The 18,470-nt window shown below is 40.6% G+C and overlaps 1 protein-coding gene across 1 annotated transcript in view; it reads left to right on the forward strand.

Moving 5' to 3' along the window:
- The window catches only part of LOC134965332 (mucin-3B-like), a 65,506-nt gene that overhangs the window by 11,115 nt on the left and 35,921 nt on the right, over nucleotides 1-18,470 (forward strand). Inside the window, exon 5 of the mRNA XM_063941804.1 lies at nucleotides 1,126-17,648. Within this exon, the coding sequence (XP_063797874.1) occupies nucleotides 1,126-17,648 (16,523 nt within the window). The remainder of the gene's footprint in view (nucleotides 1-1,125; nucleotides 17,649-18,470) is intronic.

Genomic DNA, 18,470 nt, shown 5'->3' on the forward strand with positions numbered 1-18,470 from the left:
TTATACAGCCCTTCTAGGCACGCCATGCCGTGGCATGACTTGGTAGCGCCAAGCATCCTTACGTGCAACTTTTTCCATTAAAAAAAAAGTGTCTTATCTGCATAACAATGCGACTAGGATGCACAAGCAGCCTAGTTGATTAAAGTAATATGCAGCATGTCAATATTCTGTGTGCGACCATGGCTGTTTCTGCATATGAAATGCTATGCTACAGTGTCTTCATAGACATACCATGTCATATGAAGATACAGCCGCATATGCACAGAGAATAACGGCATGACGCATATCATTTTAATCAGCTGAGTCTGCTTGTACGTCTTATTCACATAGTGATGCAAATAAGTCGCATGTTATGCAAAAAAAGATGGCAAACAGTACCGGAGTTGCACAGGACCTGTCAGCTCAATTACACCAGGTATCTCCAGCTATGTAGCGTATTGAGGCAAGATGTATGAGGACACATTGGAGCAAAACCTGTGCTAGAGAACTAAATATAGTGCAGTAATTTGATAGCTTCCCCCTGTTGTTTCAGCCCTGTGTCAGACTCACAAGGTTGTTGAATTTGAGAGTGTCAAAGTACCAGTGTTCATAAGAGATAGAAGCAGATTTTTCAATTATTAAAACTACAGTATAGATACAATTTAAAATGGTAACTACAGTATAAAATAATTCTCTAAGGTTTGTCCCATCTCCTACATGCATGAGTTTCCACTTGTAGAGTATCAGCACAGATCCTAACAGGAGAGGAGGAGGACTTGCTGGGTAGTAAGTTTTCAGCTACATGGCGGAGATTGTGAAGCAGCAGTCAGCAAGCAAGACCAGGACATTGTGGGGTTGTGATGGGGCAGAGGAGCGGAGCTAGGCAGTACAAAGTGGGGGCAGGGCGGGAGGGTGTGGTGATAATTACCAGTGTGATAAAGCCAAGAGAGTATACTGTAGGTATAGCAATTTATAGCAAAGTCTCATTTATTTTTATTAATTTTCGTGTATTCATGAATACACTTAAAAAAAAATCATAATTAAATGTAAAGTACAAATCCCTTTTTGCAAACCTTAATTTTCTAATTGCAAAAGTCAAATATAAATAATTTATTATCAGTACTATCTATTCTTCATTTCTTTCAGTGTAACTTCAGATATTACACCAAGTGATTCCCCAGCCACAGAGCCATCAACCCTGGCTGATAGTTCACATTCTACAGGCATAACTGAATCCTCTACAATGACAGAATTATCAAACTCTTCAAGTACATCTGCCGCTGCATCTGTGACAGAATCAGCAACTGCATCTACAGAGGAATCAACTCAAAAAACAACAAAACCAGTTGGATCAACAACAAACATAGACCCATCAAAGTTTTCTGGAATTACAGAAACTCAAGCATCTATAATTAACCACACAACTGAGGTGTCAACCTTAACAGAGTCACAACAGTCTACACCAGCAGAACAAACTTCAACAAACATAAAATCATCAAGCACTTCCAGAACTTCACAATCGTCCCATATTCCACAAACACCAAGTAGATCCCAAGCCCCAGAGCAATCAACAGAATCACAAACATCAGGATCTACTCAAATAACAGAGACAACTGCATTACCAACATTTTCCCAAGCCCCAGAGCAATCAACAGAATCACAAAAATCTGAACCTTCTCAAATAATAGAGTCATCTACATTACCAACATTTTCACGTTCTCCTGAATCATCACAAACAGTATCTGTGACAGGATCTGCAACTGCTAATCTAATGACTGATGGCCCAACTTTAACAGAAACAATACAAACAACTCAAACTTTGGAATTATCAACATTAATCGGGACAATTACTTCTGGTATTACTGAAACCGAGGCATCACCTGGTTCTCACACAACAGAGGCATCATCCTTATCAGAATCACCACATTTCACTCCAACTGTACATACATCAACAATCACGGAGGAAATACTAAATACTTCTGGAACATCACCAGTTGTCCCCACATCTAGTGCTTCCCAATCCAAAGTGACATCATCCCTCATAGACACTTCCCATTCTGCTCATACAACAGAACCCTCTACATTGACAGAACTGTCACATCCATCTGGTTTATCACACACTTCATCTGTGAGCCAGTCATTGCAAGCTTCTCATACAACAGAGACTTCAACTTTAACAGAGACTGTGCAATCAACTAAAGCAATAGAATCCACAACAGGATCATCCATTTCTTCAGAAAATACGGAAAGTCATGTAACTAGTTCTCCTACAATCGAAACATCAACCTTAACAGAGTCACCACATATTACTCCAGCAGTACAACCTTCAACAGGCACAGAAACATCAAGCATTTCCAGAACTTCACATTCTTCCCCTGTTACCCAAACACCAAGTAGATCCCAAGCCCCAGAGCACTCAACAGAAACACAAACATCAGGATCTACTCAAATAACAGAGACATCTGCATTACTAACATTTTCCCAAGCCCTAGAGCAATCAACAGAATCACAAAAATCTGAATCTTCTCAAATAACAGAGTCATCAGCATTACCAACATTTTCAGGTTCTCCTGGATCATCACAAACAGTATCTGTGACAGGATCTGCAACTGCAACTCTAACGACTGAGGGCCCAACTTTAACAGAAACAATACAAACAACTCAAACTTTGGAGTTATCAACATTAATAGGGACAGTTACTTCTGGTATTACTGAAACCGAGGCATCACCTGGTTCTCACACAACAGAGGCATCATCCTTATCAGAATCACCACATTTCACTCCAACTGTACATACATCAACAATCATGGAGGAAATACCAACTACTTCTGGAACGTCACCAGTTGTCCCTACATCTAGTGCTTCCCAATCCAACATGACATCATCCCTCATAGACACTTCCCATTCTGCTCATACAACAGAACCCTCTACATTGACCGAACTGTCACATCCATCTGGTTTATCACACACTTCATCTGTGAGCCAGTCATTGCAAGCTTCTCATACAACAGAGACTTCAACTTTAACAGAGACTGTGCAATCAACTAAAGCAATAGAATCCACAACAGGATCATCCATTTCTTCAGAAAATACAGAAAGTCATGTAACTAGTTCTCCTACAATCGAAACATCAACCTTAACAGAGTCACCACATATTACTCCAGCAGTACAACCTTCAACAGGCACAGAAACATCAACCATTTTCAGAACTTCACATTCTTCCCCTGTTACCCAAACACCAAGTAGATCCCAAGCCCCAGAGCAATCAACAGAATCACAAACATCAGGATTTACTCAAACAACAGAGTCATCTGCATTACCAACATTTTCCCAAGCCCCAGAGCAATCAACAGAATCACAAAAATCTGAACCTTCTCAAATAATAGAGTCATCTACATTACCAACATTTTCACGTTCTCCTGAATCATCACAAACAGTATCTGTGACAGGATCTGCAACTGCTAATCTAATGACTGATGGCCCAACTTTAACAGAAACAATACAATCAACTCAAACTTTGGAATTATCAACATTAATAAGGACAATTACTTCTGGTATCACTGAAACCGAGGCATCACCTGGTTCTCACACAACAGAGGCATCATCCTCATCAGAATCACCACATTTCACTCCAACTGTACATACATCAACAATCATGGAGGAAATACCAACTACTTCTGGAACGTCACCAGTTGTCCCCACATCTAGTGCTTCCCAATCCAAAGTGACATCATCCCTCATAGACACTTCCCATTCTGCTCATACAACAGAACCCTCTACATTGACAGAACTGTCACATCCATCTGGTTTATCACACACTTCATCTGTGAGCCAGTCATTGCAAGCTTCTCATACAACAGAGACTTCAACTTTAACAGAGACTGTGCAATCAACTAAAGCAATAGAATCCACAACAGGATCATCCATTTCTTCAGAAAATACGGAAAGTCATGTAACTAGTTCTCCTACAATCGAAACATCAACCTTAACAGAGTCACCACATCTTACTCCAGCAGTACAACCTTCAACAGGCACAGAAACATCAAGCATTTCCAGAACTTCACATTCTTCCCCTGTTACCCAAACACCAAGTAGATCCCAAGCCCCAGAGCACTCAACAGAAACACAAACATCAGGATCTACTCAAATAACAGAGACATCTGCATTACAAACATTTTCCCAAGCCCCAGAGCAATCAACAGAATCACAAAAATCTGAATCTTCTCAAATAACAGAGTCATCAGCATTACCAACATTTTCAGGTTCTCCTGGATCATCACAAACAGTATCTGTGACAGGATCTGCAACTGCAACTCTAACGACTGAGGGCCCAACTTTAACAGAAACAATACAAACAACTCAAACTTTGGAGTTATCAACATTAATAGGGACAGTTACTTCTGGTATTACTGAAACCGAGGCATCACCTGGTTCTCACACAACAGAGGCATCATCCTTATCAGAATCACCACATTTCACTCCAACTGTACATACATCAACAATCATGGAGGAAATACCAACTACTTCTGGAACGTCACCAGTTGTCCCTACATCTAGTGCTTCCCAATCCAACATGACATCATCCCTCATAGACACTTCCCATTCTGCTCATACAACAGAACCCTCTACATTGACCGAACTGTCACATCCATCTGGTTTATCACACACTTCATCTGTGAGCCAGTCATTGCAAGCTTCTCATACAACAGAGACTTCAACTTTAACAGAGACTGTGCAATCAACTAAAGCAATAGAATCCACAACAGGATCATCCATTTCTTCAGAAAATACAGAAAGTCATGTAACTAGTTCTCCTACAATCGAAACATCAACCTTAACAGAGTCACCACATATTACTCCAGCAGTACAACCTTCAACAGGCACAGAAACATCAACCATTTTCAGAACTTCACATTCTTCCCCTGTTACCCAAACACCAAGTAGATCCCAAGCCCCAGAGCAATCAACAGAATCACAAACATCAGGATTTACTCAAACAACAGAGTCATCTGCATTACCAACATTTTCCCAAGCCCCAGAGCAATCAACAGAATCACAAAAATCTGAACCTTCTCAAATAATAGAGTCATCTACATTACCAACATTTTCACGTTCTCCTGAATCATCACAAACAGTATCTGTGACAGGATCTGCAACTGCTAATCTAATGACTGATGGCCCAACTTTAACAGAAACAATACAATCAACTCAAACTTTGGAATTATCAACATTAATAAGGACAATTACTTCTGGTATTACTGAAACCGAGGCATCACCTGGTTCTCACACAACAGAGGCATCATCCTCATCAGAATCACCACATTTCACTCCAACTGTACATACATCAACAATCATGGAGGAAATACCAACTACTTCTGGAACGTCACCAGTTGTCCCCACATCTAGTGCTTCCCAATCCAAAGTGACATCATCCCTCATAGACACTTCCCATTCTGCTCATACAACAGAACCCTCTACATTGACAGAACTGTCACATCCATCTGGTTTATCACACACTTCATCTGTGAGCCAGTCATTGCAAGCTTCTCATACAACAGAGACTTCAACTTTAACAGAGACTGTGCAATCAACTAAAGCAATAGAATCCACAACAGGATCATCCATTTCTTCAGAAAATACGGAAAGTCATGTAACTAGTTCTCCTACAATCGAAACATCAACCTTAACAGAGTCACCACATCTTACTCCAGCAGTACAACCTTCAACAGGCACAGAAACATCAAGCATTTCCAGAACTTCACATTCTTCCCCTGTTACCCAAACACCAAGTAGATCCCAAGACCCAGAGCACTCAACAGAAACACAAACATCAGGATCTACTCAAATAATAGAGACATCTGCATTACAAACATTTTCCCAAGCCCCAGAGCAATCAACAGAATCACAAAAATCTGAATCTTCTCAAATAACAGAGTCATCAGCATTACCAACATTTTCAGGTTCTCCTGGATCATCACAAACAGTATCTGTGACAGGATCTGCAACTGCAACTCTAACGACTGAGGGCCCAACTTTAACAGAAACAATACAAACAACTCAAACTTTGGAGTTATCAACATTAATAGGGACAGTTACTTCTGGTATTACTGAAACCGAGGCATCACCTGGTTCTCACACAACAGAGGCATCATCCTTATCAGAATCACCACATTTCACTCCAACTGTACATACATCAACAATCATGGAGGAAATACCAACTACTTCTGGAACGTCACCAGTTGTCCCTACATCTAGTGCTTCCCAATCCAACGTGACATCATCCCTCATAGACACTTCCCATTCTGCTCATACAACAGAACCCTCTACATTGACAGAACTGTCACATCCATCTGGTTTATCACACACTTCATCTGTGAGCCAGTCATTGCAAGCTTCTCATACAACAGAGACTTCAACTTTAACAGAGACTGTGCAATCAACTAAAGCAATAGAATCCACAACAGGATCATCCATTTCTTCAGAAAATACAGAAAGTCATGTAACTAGTTCTCCTACAATCGAAACATCAACCTTAACAGAGTCACCACATATTACTCCAGCAGTACAACCTTCAACAGGCACAGAAACATCAACCATTTCCAGAACTTCACATTCTTCCCCTGTTACCCAAACACCAAGTAGATCCCAAGCCCCAGAGCACTCAACAGAAACACAAACATCAGGATCTACTCAAATAACAGAGACATCTGCATTACCAACATTTTCCCAAGCCCCAGAGCAATCGACAGAATCACAAAAATCTGAACCTTCTCAAATAATAGAGTCATCTACATTACCAACATTTTCACGTTCTCCTGAATCATCACAAACAGTATCTGTGACAGGATCTGCAACTGGTAATCTAATGACTGATGGCCCAACTTTAACAGAAACAATACAATCAACTCAAACTTTGGAATTATCAACATTAATAGGGACAATTACTTCTGGTATTACTGAAACCGAGGCATCACCTGGTTCTCACACAACAGAGGCATCATCCTTATCAGAATCACCACATTTCACTCCAACTGTACATACATCAACAATCATGGAGGAAATACCAACTACTTCTGGAACGTCACCAGTTGTCCCCACATCTAGTGCTTCCCAATCCAAAGTGACATCATCCCTCATAGACACTTCCCATTCTGCTCATACAACAGAACCCTCTACATTGACAGAACTGTCACATCCATCTGGTTTATCACACACTTCATCTGTGAGCCAGTCATTGCAAGCTTCTCATACAACAGAGACTTCAACTTTAACAGAGACTGTGCAATCAACTAAAGCAATAGAATCCACAACAGGATCATCCATTTCTTCAGAAAATACGGAAAGTCATGTAACTAGTTCTCCTACAATCGAAACATCAACCTTAACAGAGTCACCACATATTACTCCAGCAGTACAACCTTCAACAGGCACAGAAACATCAAAAATTTTCAGAACTTCACATTCTTCCCCTGTTACCCAAACACCAAGTAGATCCCAAGCCCCAGAGCACTCAACAGAAACACAAACATCAGGATCTACTCAAATAACAGAGACATCTGCATTACTAACATTTTCCCAAGCCCCAGAGCAATCAACAGAATCACAAAAATCTGAATCTTCTCAAATAACAGAGTCATCAGCATTACCAACATTTTCAGGTTCTCCTGGATCATCACAAACAGTATCTGTGACAGGATCTGCAACTCTAACGACTAAGGGCCCAACTTTAACAGAAACAATACAAACAACTCAAACTTTGGAGTTATCAACATTAATAGGGACAGTTACTTCTGGTATTACTGAAACCGAGGCATCACCTGGTTCTCACACAACAGAGGCATCATCCTTATCAGAATCACCACATTTCACTCCAACTGTACATACATCAACAATCATGGAGGAAATACTAAATACTTCTGGAACATCACCAGTTGTCCCCACATCTGGTGCTTCCCAATCCAAAGTGACATCATCCCTCATAGACACTTCCCATTCTGCTCATACAACAGAACCCTCTACATTGACAGAACTGTCACATCCATCTGGTTTATCACACACTTCATCTGTGAGCCAGTCATTGCAAACTTCTCATACAACAGAGACTTCAACTTTAACAGAGACTGTGCAATCAACTAAAGCAATAGAATCCACAACAGGATCATCCATTTCTTCAGAAAATACAGAAAGTCATGTAACTAGTTCTCCTACAATCGAAACATCAACCTTAACAGAGTCACCACATATTACTCCAGCAGTACAACCTTCAACAGGCACAGAAACATCAACCATTTTCAGAACTTCACATTCTTCCCCTGTTACCCAAACACCAAGTAGATCCCAAGCCCCAGAGCAATCAACAGAATCACAAACATCAGGATTTACTCAAACAACAGAGTCATCTGCATTACCAACATTTTCCCAAGCCCCAGAGCAATCAACAGAATCACAAAAATCTGAACCTTCTCAAATAATAGAGTCATCTACATTACCAACATTTTCACGTTCTCCTGAATCATCACAAACAGTATCTGTGACAGGATCTGCAACTGCTAATCTAATGACTGATGGCCCAACTTTAACAGAAACAATACAATCAACTCAAACTTTGGAATTATCAACATTAATAAGGACAATTACTTCTGGTATTACTGAAACCGAGGCATCACCTGGTTCTCACACAACAGAGGCATCATCCTCATCAGAATCACCACATTTCACTCCAACTGTACATACATCAACAATCATGGAGGAAATACCAACTACTTCTGGAACGTCACCAGTTGTCCCCACATCTAGTGCTTCCCAATCCAAAGTGACATCATCCCTCATAGACACTTCCCATTCTGCTCATACAACAGAACCCGCTACATTGACAGAACTGTCACATCCATCTGGTTTATCACACACTTCATCTGTGAGCCAGTCATTGCAAGCTTCTCATACAACAGAGACTTCAACTTTAACAGAGACTGTGCAATCAACTAAAGCAATAGAATCCACAACAGGATCATCAATTTCTTCAGAAATTACAGAAAGTCATGTAACTAGTGCTTCTCCTACATTTGAAGCATCAACCTTAACAGAGTCACCACATATTACTCCAGCAGTACAACCTTCAACAGGCACAGAAACATCAAGCATTTCCAGAACTTCACATTCTTCCCCTGTTACCCAAACACCAAGTAGATCCCAAGCCCCAGAGCACTCAACAGAAACACAAACATCAGGATCTACTCAAACAACAGAGTCATCTGCATTACCAACTTTTTCCCAAGCCCCAGAGCAATCAACAGAATCACAAAAATCAGAATCTTCTCAAATAACAGAGTCATCAGAATTACCAACATTTTCAGGTTCTCCTGGATCATCACAAACAGTATCTGTGACAGTATCTGCAACTGCAACTCTAACGACTGAGGGCCCAACTTTAACAGAAACAATACAAACAACTGAAACTTTGGAGTTATCAACATTAATAGGAACAATTACTTCTGGTATTCCTGAAACCGAGGCATCACCTGGTTCTCACACAACAGAGGCATCATCCTTATCAGAATCACCACATTTCACTCCAACTGTACATACATCAACAATCATGGAGGAAATACCAACTACTTCTGGAATGTCACCAGTTGTCCCTACATCTAGTGCTTCCCAATCCAACGTGACATTATCCCTCATAGACACTTCCCATTCTGCTCATACAACAGAACCCTCTACATTGACAGAACTGTCACATCCATCTGGTTTATCACACACTTCATCTGTGAGCCAGTCATTGCAAGCTTCTCATACAACAGAGACTTCAACTTTAACAGAGACTGTGCAATCAACTAAAGCAATAGAATCCACAACAGGATCATCAATTTCTTCAGAAAATACAGAAAGTCATGTAACTAGTGCTTCTCCTACATTTGAAGCATCAACCTTAACAGAGTCACCACATATTACTCCAGCAGTACAACCTTCAACAGGCACAGAAACATCAAGCATTTCCAGAACTTCACATTCTTCCCCTGTTACCCAAACACCAAGTAGATCCCAAGCCCCAGAGCACTCAACAGAAACACAAACATCAGGATCTACTCAAATAACAGAGTCATCTGCATTACCAACATTTTCCCAAGCCCCAGAGCACTCAACAGAATCACAAAAATCAGAATCTTCTCAAATAACAGAGTCATCTGCATTACCAACATTTTCAGGTTCTCCTGGATCATCACAAACAGTATCTGTGACAGGATCTGCAACTGCAACTCTAACGACTGAGGGCCCAACTTTAACAGAAACAATACAAACAACTCATACTTTGGAGTTATCAACATTAATAGGGACAATTAGTTCTGGTATTACTGAAACTGAGGCATCACCTGGTTCTCACACAACAGAGGCATCATCCTTATCAGAATCACCACATTTCACTCCAACTGTACATACATCAACAATCATGGAGGAAATACCAACTACTTCTGGAATGTCACCAGTTGTCCCCACATCTGGTGCTTCCCAATCCAAAGTGACATCATCACTCATAGACACTTCTCATTCTGCTCATACAACAGAACCCTCTACATTGACACAACTGTCACATCCATCTGGTTTATCACACACTTCATCTGTGAGCCAGTCATTGCAAGCTTCTCATACAACAGAGACTTCAACTTTAACAGAGACTGTGCAATCAACTAAAGCAATAGAATCCACAACAGGATCATCCATTTTTTCAGAAAATACAGAAAGTCATGTAACTAGTGCTTCTCCTACATTTGAAGCATCAACCTTAACAGAGTCACCACATATTACTCCAGAAGTACAACCTTCAACAGGCACAGAAACATCAAGCATTTCCAGAACTTCACATTCTTCCCCTGTTACCCAAACACCAAGTAGATCCCAAGCCCCAGAGCACTCAACAGAAACACAAACATCAGGATCTACTCAAATAATAGAGACATCTGCATTACCAACATTTTCCCAAGCCCCAGAGCAATCAACAGAATCACAAAAATCTGAACCTTCTCAAATAATAGAGTCAACTACATTACCAACATTTTCACGTTCTCCTGAAACATCACAAACAGTATCTGTGACAGGATCTGCAACTGCTAATCTAATGACTGATGGCGCAACTTTAACAGAAACAATACAAACAACTCAAACTTTGGAATTATCAACATTAATAGGGACAATTACTTCTGGTATTACTGAAACTGAGGCATCACCTGGTTCTTACACAACAGAGGCATCATCCTTATCAGAATCACCACATTTCACTCCAACTGTACATACATCAACAATCATGGAGGAAATACCAACTACTTCTGGAATGTCACCAGTTGTCCCTACATCTAGTGCTTTCCAATCCAAAGTGACATCATCCCTCATAGACACTTCTCATTCTGCTCATACAACAGAACCCTCTACATTGACAGAACTGTCACATCCATCTGGTTTATCACACACTTCATCTGTGAGCCAGTCATTGCAAGCTTCTCATACAACAGAGACTTCAACTTTAACAGAGACTGTGCAATCAACTAAAGCAATAGAATCCACAACAGGATCATCCATTTCTTCAGAAAATACAGAAAGTCATGTAACTAGTTCTCCTACAATCGAAACATCAACCTTAACAGAGTCACCACATATTACTCCAGCAGTACAACCTTCAACAGGCACAGAAACATCAAGCATTTCCAGAACTTCACATTCTTCCCCTGTTACCCAAACACCAAGTAGATCCCAAGCCCCAGAGCACGCAACAGAAACACAAACATCAGGATCTACTCAAACAACAGAGTCATCTGCATTACCAACATTTTCCCAAGCCCCAGAGCAATCAACAGAATCACAAAAATCAGAATCTTCTCAAATAACAGAGTCATCAGAATTACCAACATTTTCAGGTTCTCCTGGATCATCACAAACAGTATCTGTGACAGTATCTGCAACTGCAACTCTAACGACTGAGGGCCCAACTTTAACAGAAACAATACAAACAACTCAAACTTTGGAGTTATCAACATTAATAGGAACAATTACTTCTGGTATTCCTGAAACCGAGGCATCACCTGGTTCTCACACAACAGAGGCATCATCCTTATCAGAATCACCACATTTCACTCCAACTGTACATACATCAACAATCATAGAGGAAATACCAACTACTTCTGGAATGTCACCAGTTGTCCCTACATCTAGTGCTTCCCAATCCAACGTGACATTATCCCTCATAGACACTTCCCATTCTGCTCATACAACAGAACCCTCTACATTGACAGAACTGTCACATCCATCTGGTTTATCACACACTTCATCTGTGAGCCAGTCATTGCAAGCTTCTCATACAACAGAGACTTCAACTTTAACAGAGACTGTGCAATCAACTAAAGCAATAGAATCCACAACAGGATCATCAATTTCTTCAGAAAATACAGAAAGTCATGTAACTAGTGCTTCTCCTACATTTGAAGCATCAACCTTAACAGAGTCACCACATATTACTCCAGCAGTACAACCTTCAACAGGCACAGAAACATCAAGCATTTCCAGAACTTCACATTCTTCCCCTGTTACCCAAACACCAAGTAGATCCCAAGCCCCAGAGCACTCAACAGAAACACAAACATCAGGATCTACTCAAATAACAGAGTCATCTGCATTACCAACATTTTCCCAAGCCCCAGAGCACTCAACAGAATCACAAAAATCAGAATCTTCTCAAATAACAGAGTCATCTGCATTACCAACATTTTCAGGTTCTCCTGGATCATCACAAACAGTATCTGTGACAGGATCTGCACCTGCTAATCTAACGACTGAGGGCCCAACTTTAACAGAAACAATACAAACAACTCATACTTTGGAGTTATCAACATTAATAGGGACAATTAGTTCTGGTATTACTGAAACCGAGGCATCACCTGGTTCTCACACAACAGAGGCATCATTCTTATCAGAATCACCACATTTCACTCCAACTGTACATACATCAACAATCATGGAGGAAATACCAACTACTTCTGGAATGTCACCAGTTGTCCCTACATCTAGTGCTTCCCAATCCAACGTGACATCATCCCTCATAGACACTTCCCATTCTGCTCATACAACAGAACCCTCTACATTGACAGAACTGTCACATCCATCTGGTTTATCACACACTTCATCTGTGAGCCAGTCATTGCAAGCTTCTCATACAACAGAGACTTCAACTTTAACAGAGACTGTGCAATCAACTAAAGCAATAGAATCCACAACAGGATCATCAATTTCTTCAGAAAATACAGAAAGTCATGTAACTAGTGCTTCTCCTACATTTGAAGCATCAACCTTAACAGAGTCACCACATATTACTCCAGCAGTACAACCTTCAACAGGCACAGAAACATCAAGCATTTCCAGAACTTCACATTCTTCCCCTGTTACCCAAACACCAAGTAGATCCCAAGCCCCAGAGCACTCAACAGAAACACAAACATCAGGATCTACTCAAATAACAGAGTCATCTGCATTACCAACATTTTCCCAAGCCCCAGAGCAATCAACAGAATCACAAAAATCTGAACCTTCTCAAATAATAGAGTCAACTACATTACCAACATTTTCACGTTCTCCTGAAACATCACAAACAGTATCTGTGACAGGATCTGCAACTGCTAATCTAATGACTGATGGCGCAACTTTAACAGAAACAATACAAACAACTCAAACTTTGGAATTATCAACATTAATAGGGACAATTACTTCTGGTATTACTGAAACTGAGGCATCACCTGGTTCTCACACAACAGAGGCATCATCCTTATCAGAATCACCACATTTCACTCCAACTGTACATACATCAACAATCATGGAGGAAATACCAACTACTTCTGGAATGTCACCAGTTGTCCCTACATCTAGTGCTTTCCAATCCAAAGTGACATCATCACTCATAGACACTTCTCATTCTGCTCATACAACAGAACCCTCTACATTGACAGAACTGTCACATCCATCTGGTTTATCACACACTTCATCTGTGAGCCAGTCATTGCAAGCTTCTCATACAACAGAGACTTCAACTTTAACAGAGACTGTGCAATCAACTAAAGCAATAGAATCCACAACAGGATCATCCATTTCTTCAGAAAATACAGAAAGTCATGTAACTAGTTCTCCTACAATCGAAACATCAACCTTAACAGAGTCACCACATATTACTCCAGCAGTACAACCTTCAACAGGCACAGAAACATCAAGCATTTCCAGAACTTCACATTCTTCCCCTGTTACCCAAACACCAAGTAGATCCCAAGCCCCAGAGCACGCAACAGAAACACAAACATCAGGATCTACTCAAACAACAGAGTCATCTGCATTACCAACTTTTTCCCAAGCCCCAGAGCAATCAACAGAATCACAAAAATCAGAATCTTCTCAAATAACAGAGTCATCAGAATTACCAACATTTTCAGGTTCTCCTGGATCATCACAAACAGTATCTGTGACAGTATCTGCAACTGCAACTCTAACGACTGAGGGCCCAACTTTAACAGAAACAATACAAACAACTCAAACTTTGGAGTTATCAACATTAATAGGAACAATTACTTCTGGTATTCCTGAAACCGAGGCATCACCTGGTTCTCACACAACAGAGGCATCATCCTTATCAGAATCACCACATTTCACTCCAACTGTACATACATCAACAATCATGGAGGAAATACCAACTACTTCTGGAACGTCACCAGTTGTCCCTACATCTAGTGCTTCCCAATCCAACGTGACATCATCCCTCATAGACTCTTCCCATTCTGCTCATACAACAGAACCCTCTACATTGACAGAACTGTCACATCCATCTGTTTTATCACACACTTCATCTGTGAGCCAGTCATTGCAAGCTTCTCATACAACAGAGACTTCAACTTTAACAGAGACTGTGCAATCAACTAAAGCAATAGAATCCACAACAGGATCATCCATTTCTTCAGAAAATACAGAAAGTCATGTAACTAGTGCTTCTCCTACATTTGAAGCATCAACCTTAACAGAGTCACCACATATTACTCCAGAAGTACAACCTTCAACAGGCACAGAAACATCAAGCATTTCCAGAACTTCACATTCTTCCCCTGTTACCCAAACACCAAGTAGATCCCAAGCCCCAGAGCACTCAACAGAAACACAAACATCAGGATCTACTCAAATAACAGAGACATCTGCGTTACCAACATTTTCCCAAGCCCCAGAGCAATCAACAGAATCACAAAAATCAGAATCTTCTCAAATAACAGAGTCATCAGCATTACCAACATTTTCAGGTTCTCCTGGATCATCACAAACAGTATCTGTGACAGGATCTGCAACTGCAACTCTAACGACTGAGGGCCCAACTTTAACAGAAACAATACAAACAACTCAAACTTTGGAGTTATCAACATTAATAGGGACAATTACTTCTGGTATTACTGAAACCGAGGCATCACCTGGTTCTCACACAACAGAGGCATCATCCTTATCAGAATCACCACATTTCACTCCAACTGTACATACATCAACAATCATGGAGGAAATACCAACTACTTCTGGAATGTCACCAGTTGTCCCTACATCTAGTGCTTCCCAATCCAACGTGACATTATCCCTCATAGACACTTCCCATTCTGCTCATACAACAGAACCCTCTACATTGACAGAACTGTCCCATCCATCTGGTTTATCACACACTTCATCTGTGAGCCAGTCATTGCAAGCTTCTCATACAACAGAGACTTCAACTTTAACAGAGACTGTGCAATCAACTAAAGCAATAGAATCCACAACAGGATCATCCATTTCTTCAGAAAATACAGAAAGTCATGTAACTAGTGCTTCTCCTACATTTGAAGCATCAACCTTAACAGAGTCACCACATATTACTCCAGAAGTACAAACTTCAACAGGCACAGAAACATCAAGCATTTCCAGAACTTCACATTCTTCCCCTGTTACCCAAACACCAAGTAGATCTGAAGCCCCAGAGCACTCAACAGAAACACAAACATCAGGATCTACTCAAATAACAGAGTCATCTGCATTACCAACATTTTCCCAAGCCCCAGAGCACTCAACAGAATCACAAAAATCTGAATCTTCTCAAATAACAGAGTCATCTGCATTACCAACATTTTCAGGTTCTCCTGGATCATCACAAACAGTATCTGTGACAGGATCTGCACCTGCTAATCTAACGACTGAGGGCCCAACTTTAACAGAAACAATACAAACAACTCAAACTTTGGAATTATCAACATTAATAGGGACAATTACTTCTGGTATTCCTGAAACCGAGGCATCACCTGGGTCTCACACAACAGAGGCATCATCCTTATCAGAATCACCACATTTCACTCCAACTGTACATACATCAACAATCATGGAGGAAATACCAACTACTTCTGGAACATCACCAGTTGTCCCTACATCTAGTGCTTCCCAATCCAACGTGACATCATCCTTCATAGACTCTTCCCATTCTGCTCATACAACAGAACCCTCTACATTGACAGAACTGTCACATCCATCTGGTTTATCACACACTTCATCTGTGAGCCAGTCATTGCAAGCTTCTCATACAACAGAGACTTCAACTTTAACAGAGACTGTGCAATCAACTAACGCAATAGAATCCACAACAGGATCATCCATTTCTTCAGAAAATACAGAAAGTCATGTAACTAGTGCTTCTCCTATATTTGAAGCATCAACCTTAACAGAGTCACCACATATTACTCCAGAAGTACAACCTTCAACAGGCACAGAAACATCAACCATTTCCAGAACTTCACATTCTTCCCCTGTTACCCAAACACCAAGTAGATCCCAAGCCCCAGAGCACTCAACAGAAACACAAACATCAGGATCTACTCAAATAATAGAGACATCTGCATTACCAACATTTTCCAAAGCCCCAGAGCAATCAACAGAATCACAAAAATCTGAACCTTCTCAAATAATAGAGTCATCTACATTACCAACATTTTCACGTTCTCCTGAAACATCACAAACAGTATCTGTGACAGGATCTGCAACTGCTAATCTAATGACTGATGGCGCAACTTTAACAGAAACAATACAAACAACTCAAACTTTGGAATTATCAACATTAATAGGGACAATTACTTCTGGTATTACTGAAACTGAGGCATCACCTGGTTCTCACACAACAGAAGCATCATCCTTATCAGAATCACCACATTTCACTCCAACTGTACATACATCAACAATCATGGAGGAAATACCAACTACTTCTGGAACGTCACCAGTTGTCCCTACATCTAGTGCTTCCCAATCCAACGTGACATCATCCCTCATAGACACTTCCCATTCTGCTCATACAACAGAACCCTCTACATTGACAGAACTGTCACATCCATCTGGTTTATCACACACTTCATCTGTGAGCCAGTCATTGCAAGCTTCTCATACAACAGAGACTTCAACTTTAACAGAGACTGTGCAATCAACTAAAGCAATAGAATCCTCAACAGGGTCATTCATTTCTTCAGTAATTACATCAAGTCGTACAACCAGTGGTGCAGTGCAACGTTCAACTTCTAAAAGTTCTGCTGCTACCTGTCTTCTTTATACAAGTGGAGATAACTGTGAGAATGGAGACCATCATATAGGTGTCAGACTAGGTAAGAATACTGGAGAATACATTAATTACAGATAACTTAAGAACTTCAGGATTTATGTGGTCCTTTAAATATTCTGCAGATTATTTAACATTCACTTGTAATTTTGAAGATGGGCACTATTTCAATACAGTACTAATGATTTTCCTTTTGGAGATTAGTGAAACAATTTGTTCATGTTCAGCATTTGTTGGATTTTAGTTTGCTATATCGATGCAAATTAGACTTTTAGATTTTGGTTTCAAGCTTGTTTCAAAGGTCCATTAAAAATAGGGAGGACAATAAAATGGTTGCAGACAGCAATAAATTTCTTCCCATGTCATTGACGTTTCACTACAGATACCATTGTCTAACCAACAGTAACATGTTTAAAATAACAATCATTGTATAGCATTGACCCCCCCGGTATCCGAACTCCAGGTCGACAACAAAAAGGTCGACACACCTTAGGTCGACGCCAATTGGTTGACACACCTTAGGTCGTCATGGACAAAAGGTCGACATGGACAAAAGGTCGTCAGGAACAAGGTCGACATGGAAAAAGGTTGACATGAGTTTTTCTTTTTTGGAACCTTTTCATACTTAACGATCCACGTGGACTACGATTGGAACGGTAATCTGTGCCGAGCGAAGTGGAGCAAAGGCACCATGCCCGAAGCATGGCGAGCGAAGCAAGCCATGCGAGGGGATGCGGTACACTAATTGGGGTTCCCGGTTACTCTACGAAGAAAACGACACCAAAAAAACCATAAAAAACTCATGTCGACCCTTTTCCATGTCGACCTTGTTCCTGTCGACCTTTTGCCCATGTCGACCTTTTTCCAT

The sequence above is a fragment of the Pseudophryne corroboree genome, chromosome 10 (assembly GCF_028390025.1).
Source record: "Pseudophryne corroboree isolate aPseCor3 chromosome 10, aPseCor3.hap2, whole genome shotgun sequence".
In the NCBI taxonomy this organism is placed as follows: domain Eukaryota; kingdom Metazoa; phylum Chordata; class Amphibia; order Anura; family Myobatrachidae; genus Pseudophryne; species Pseudophryne corroboree.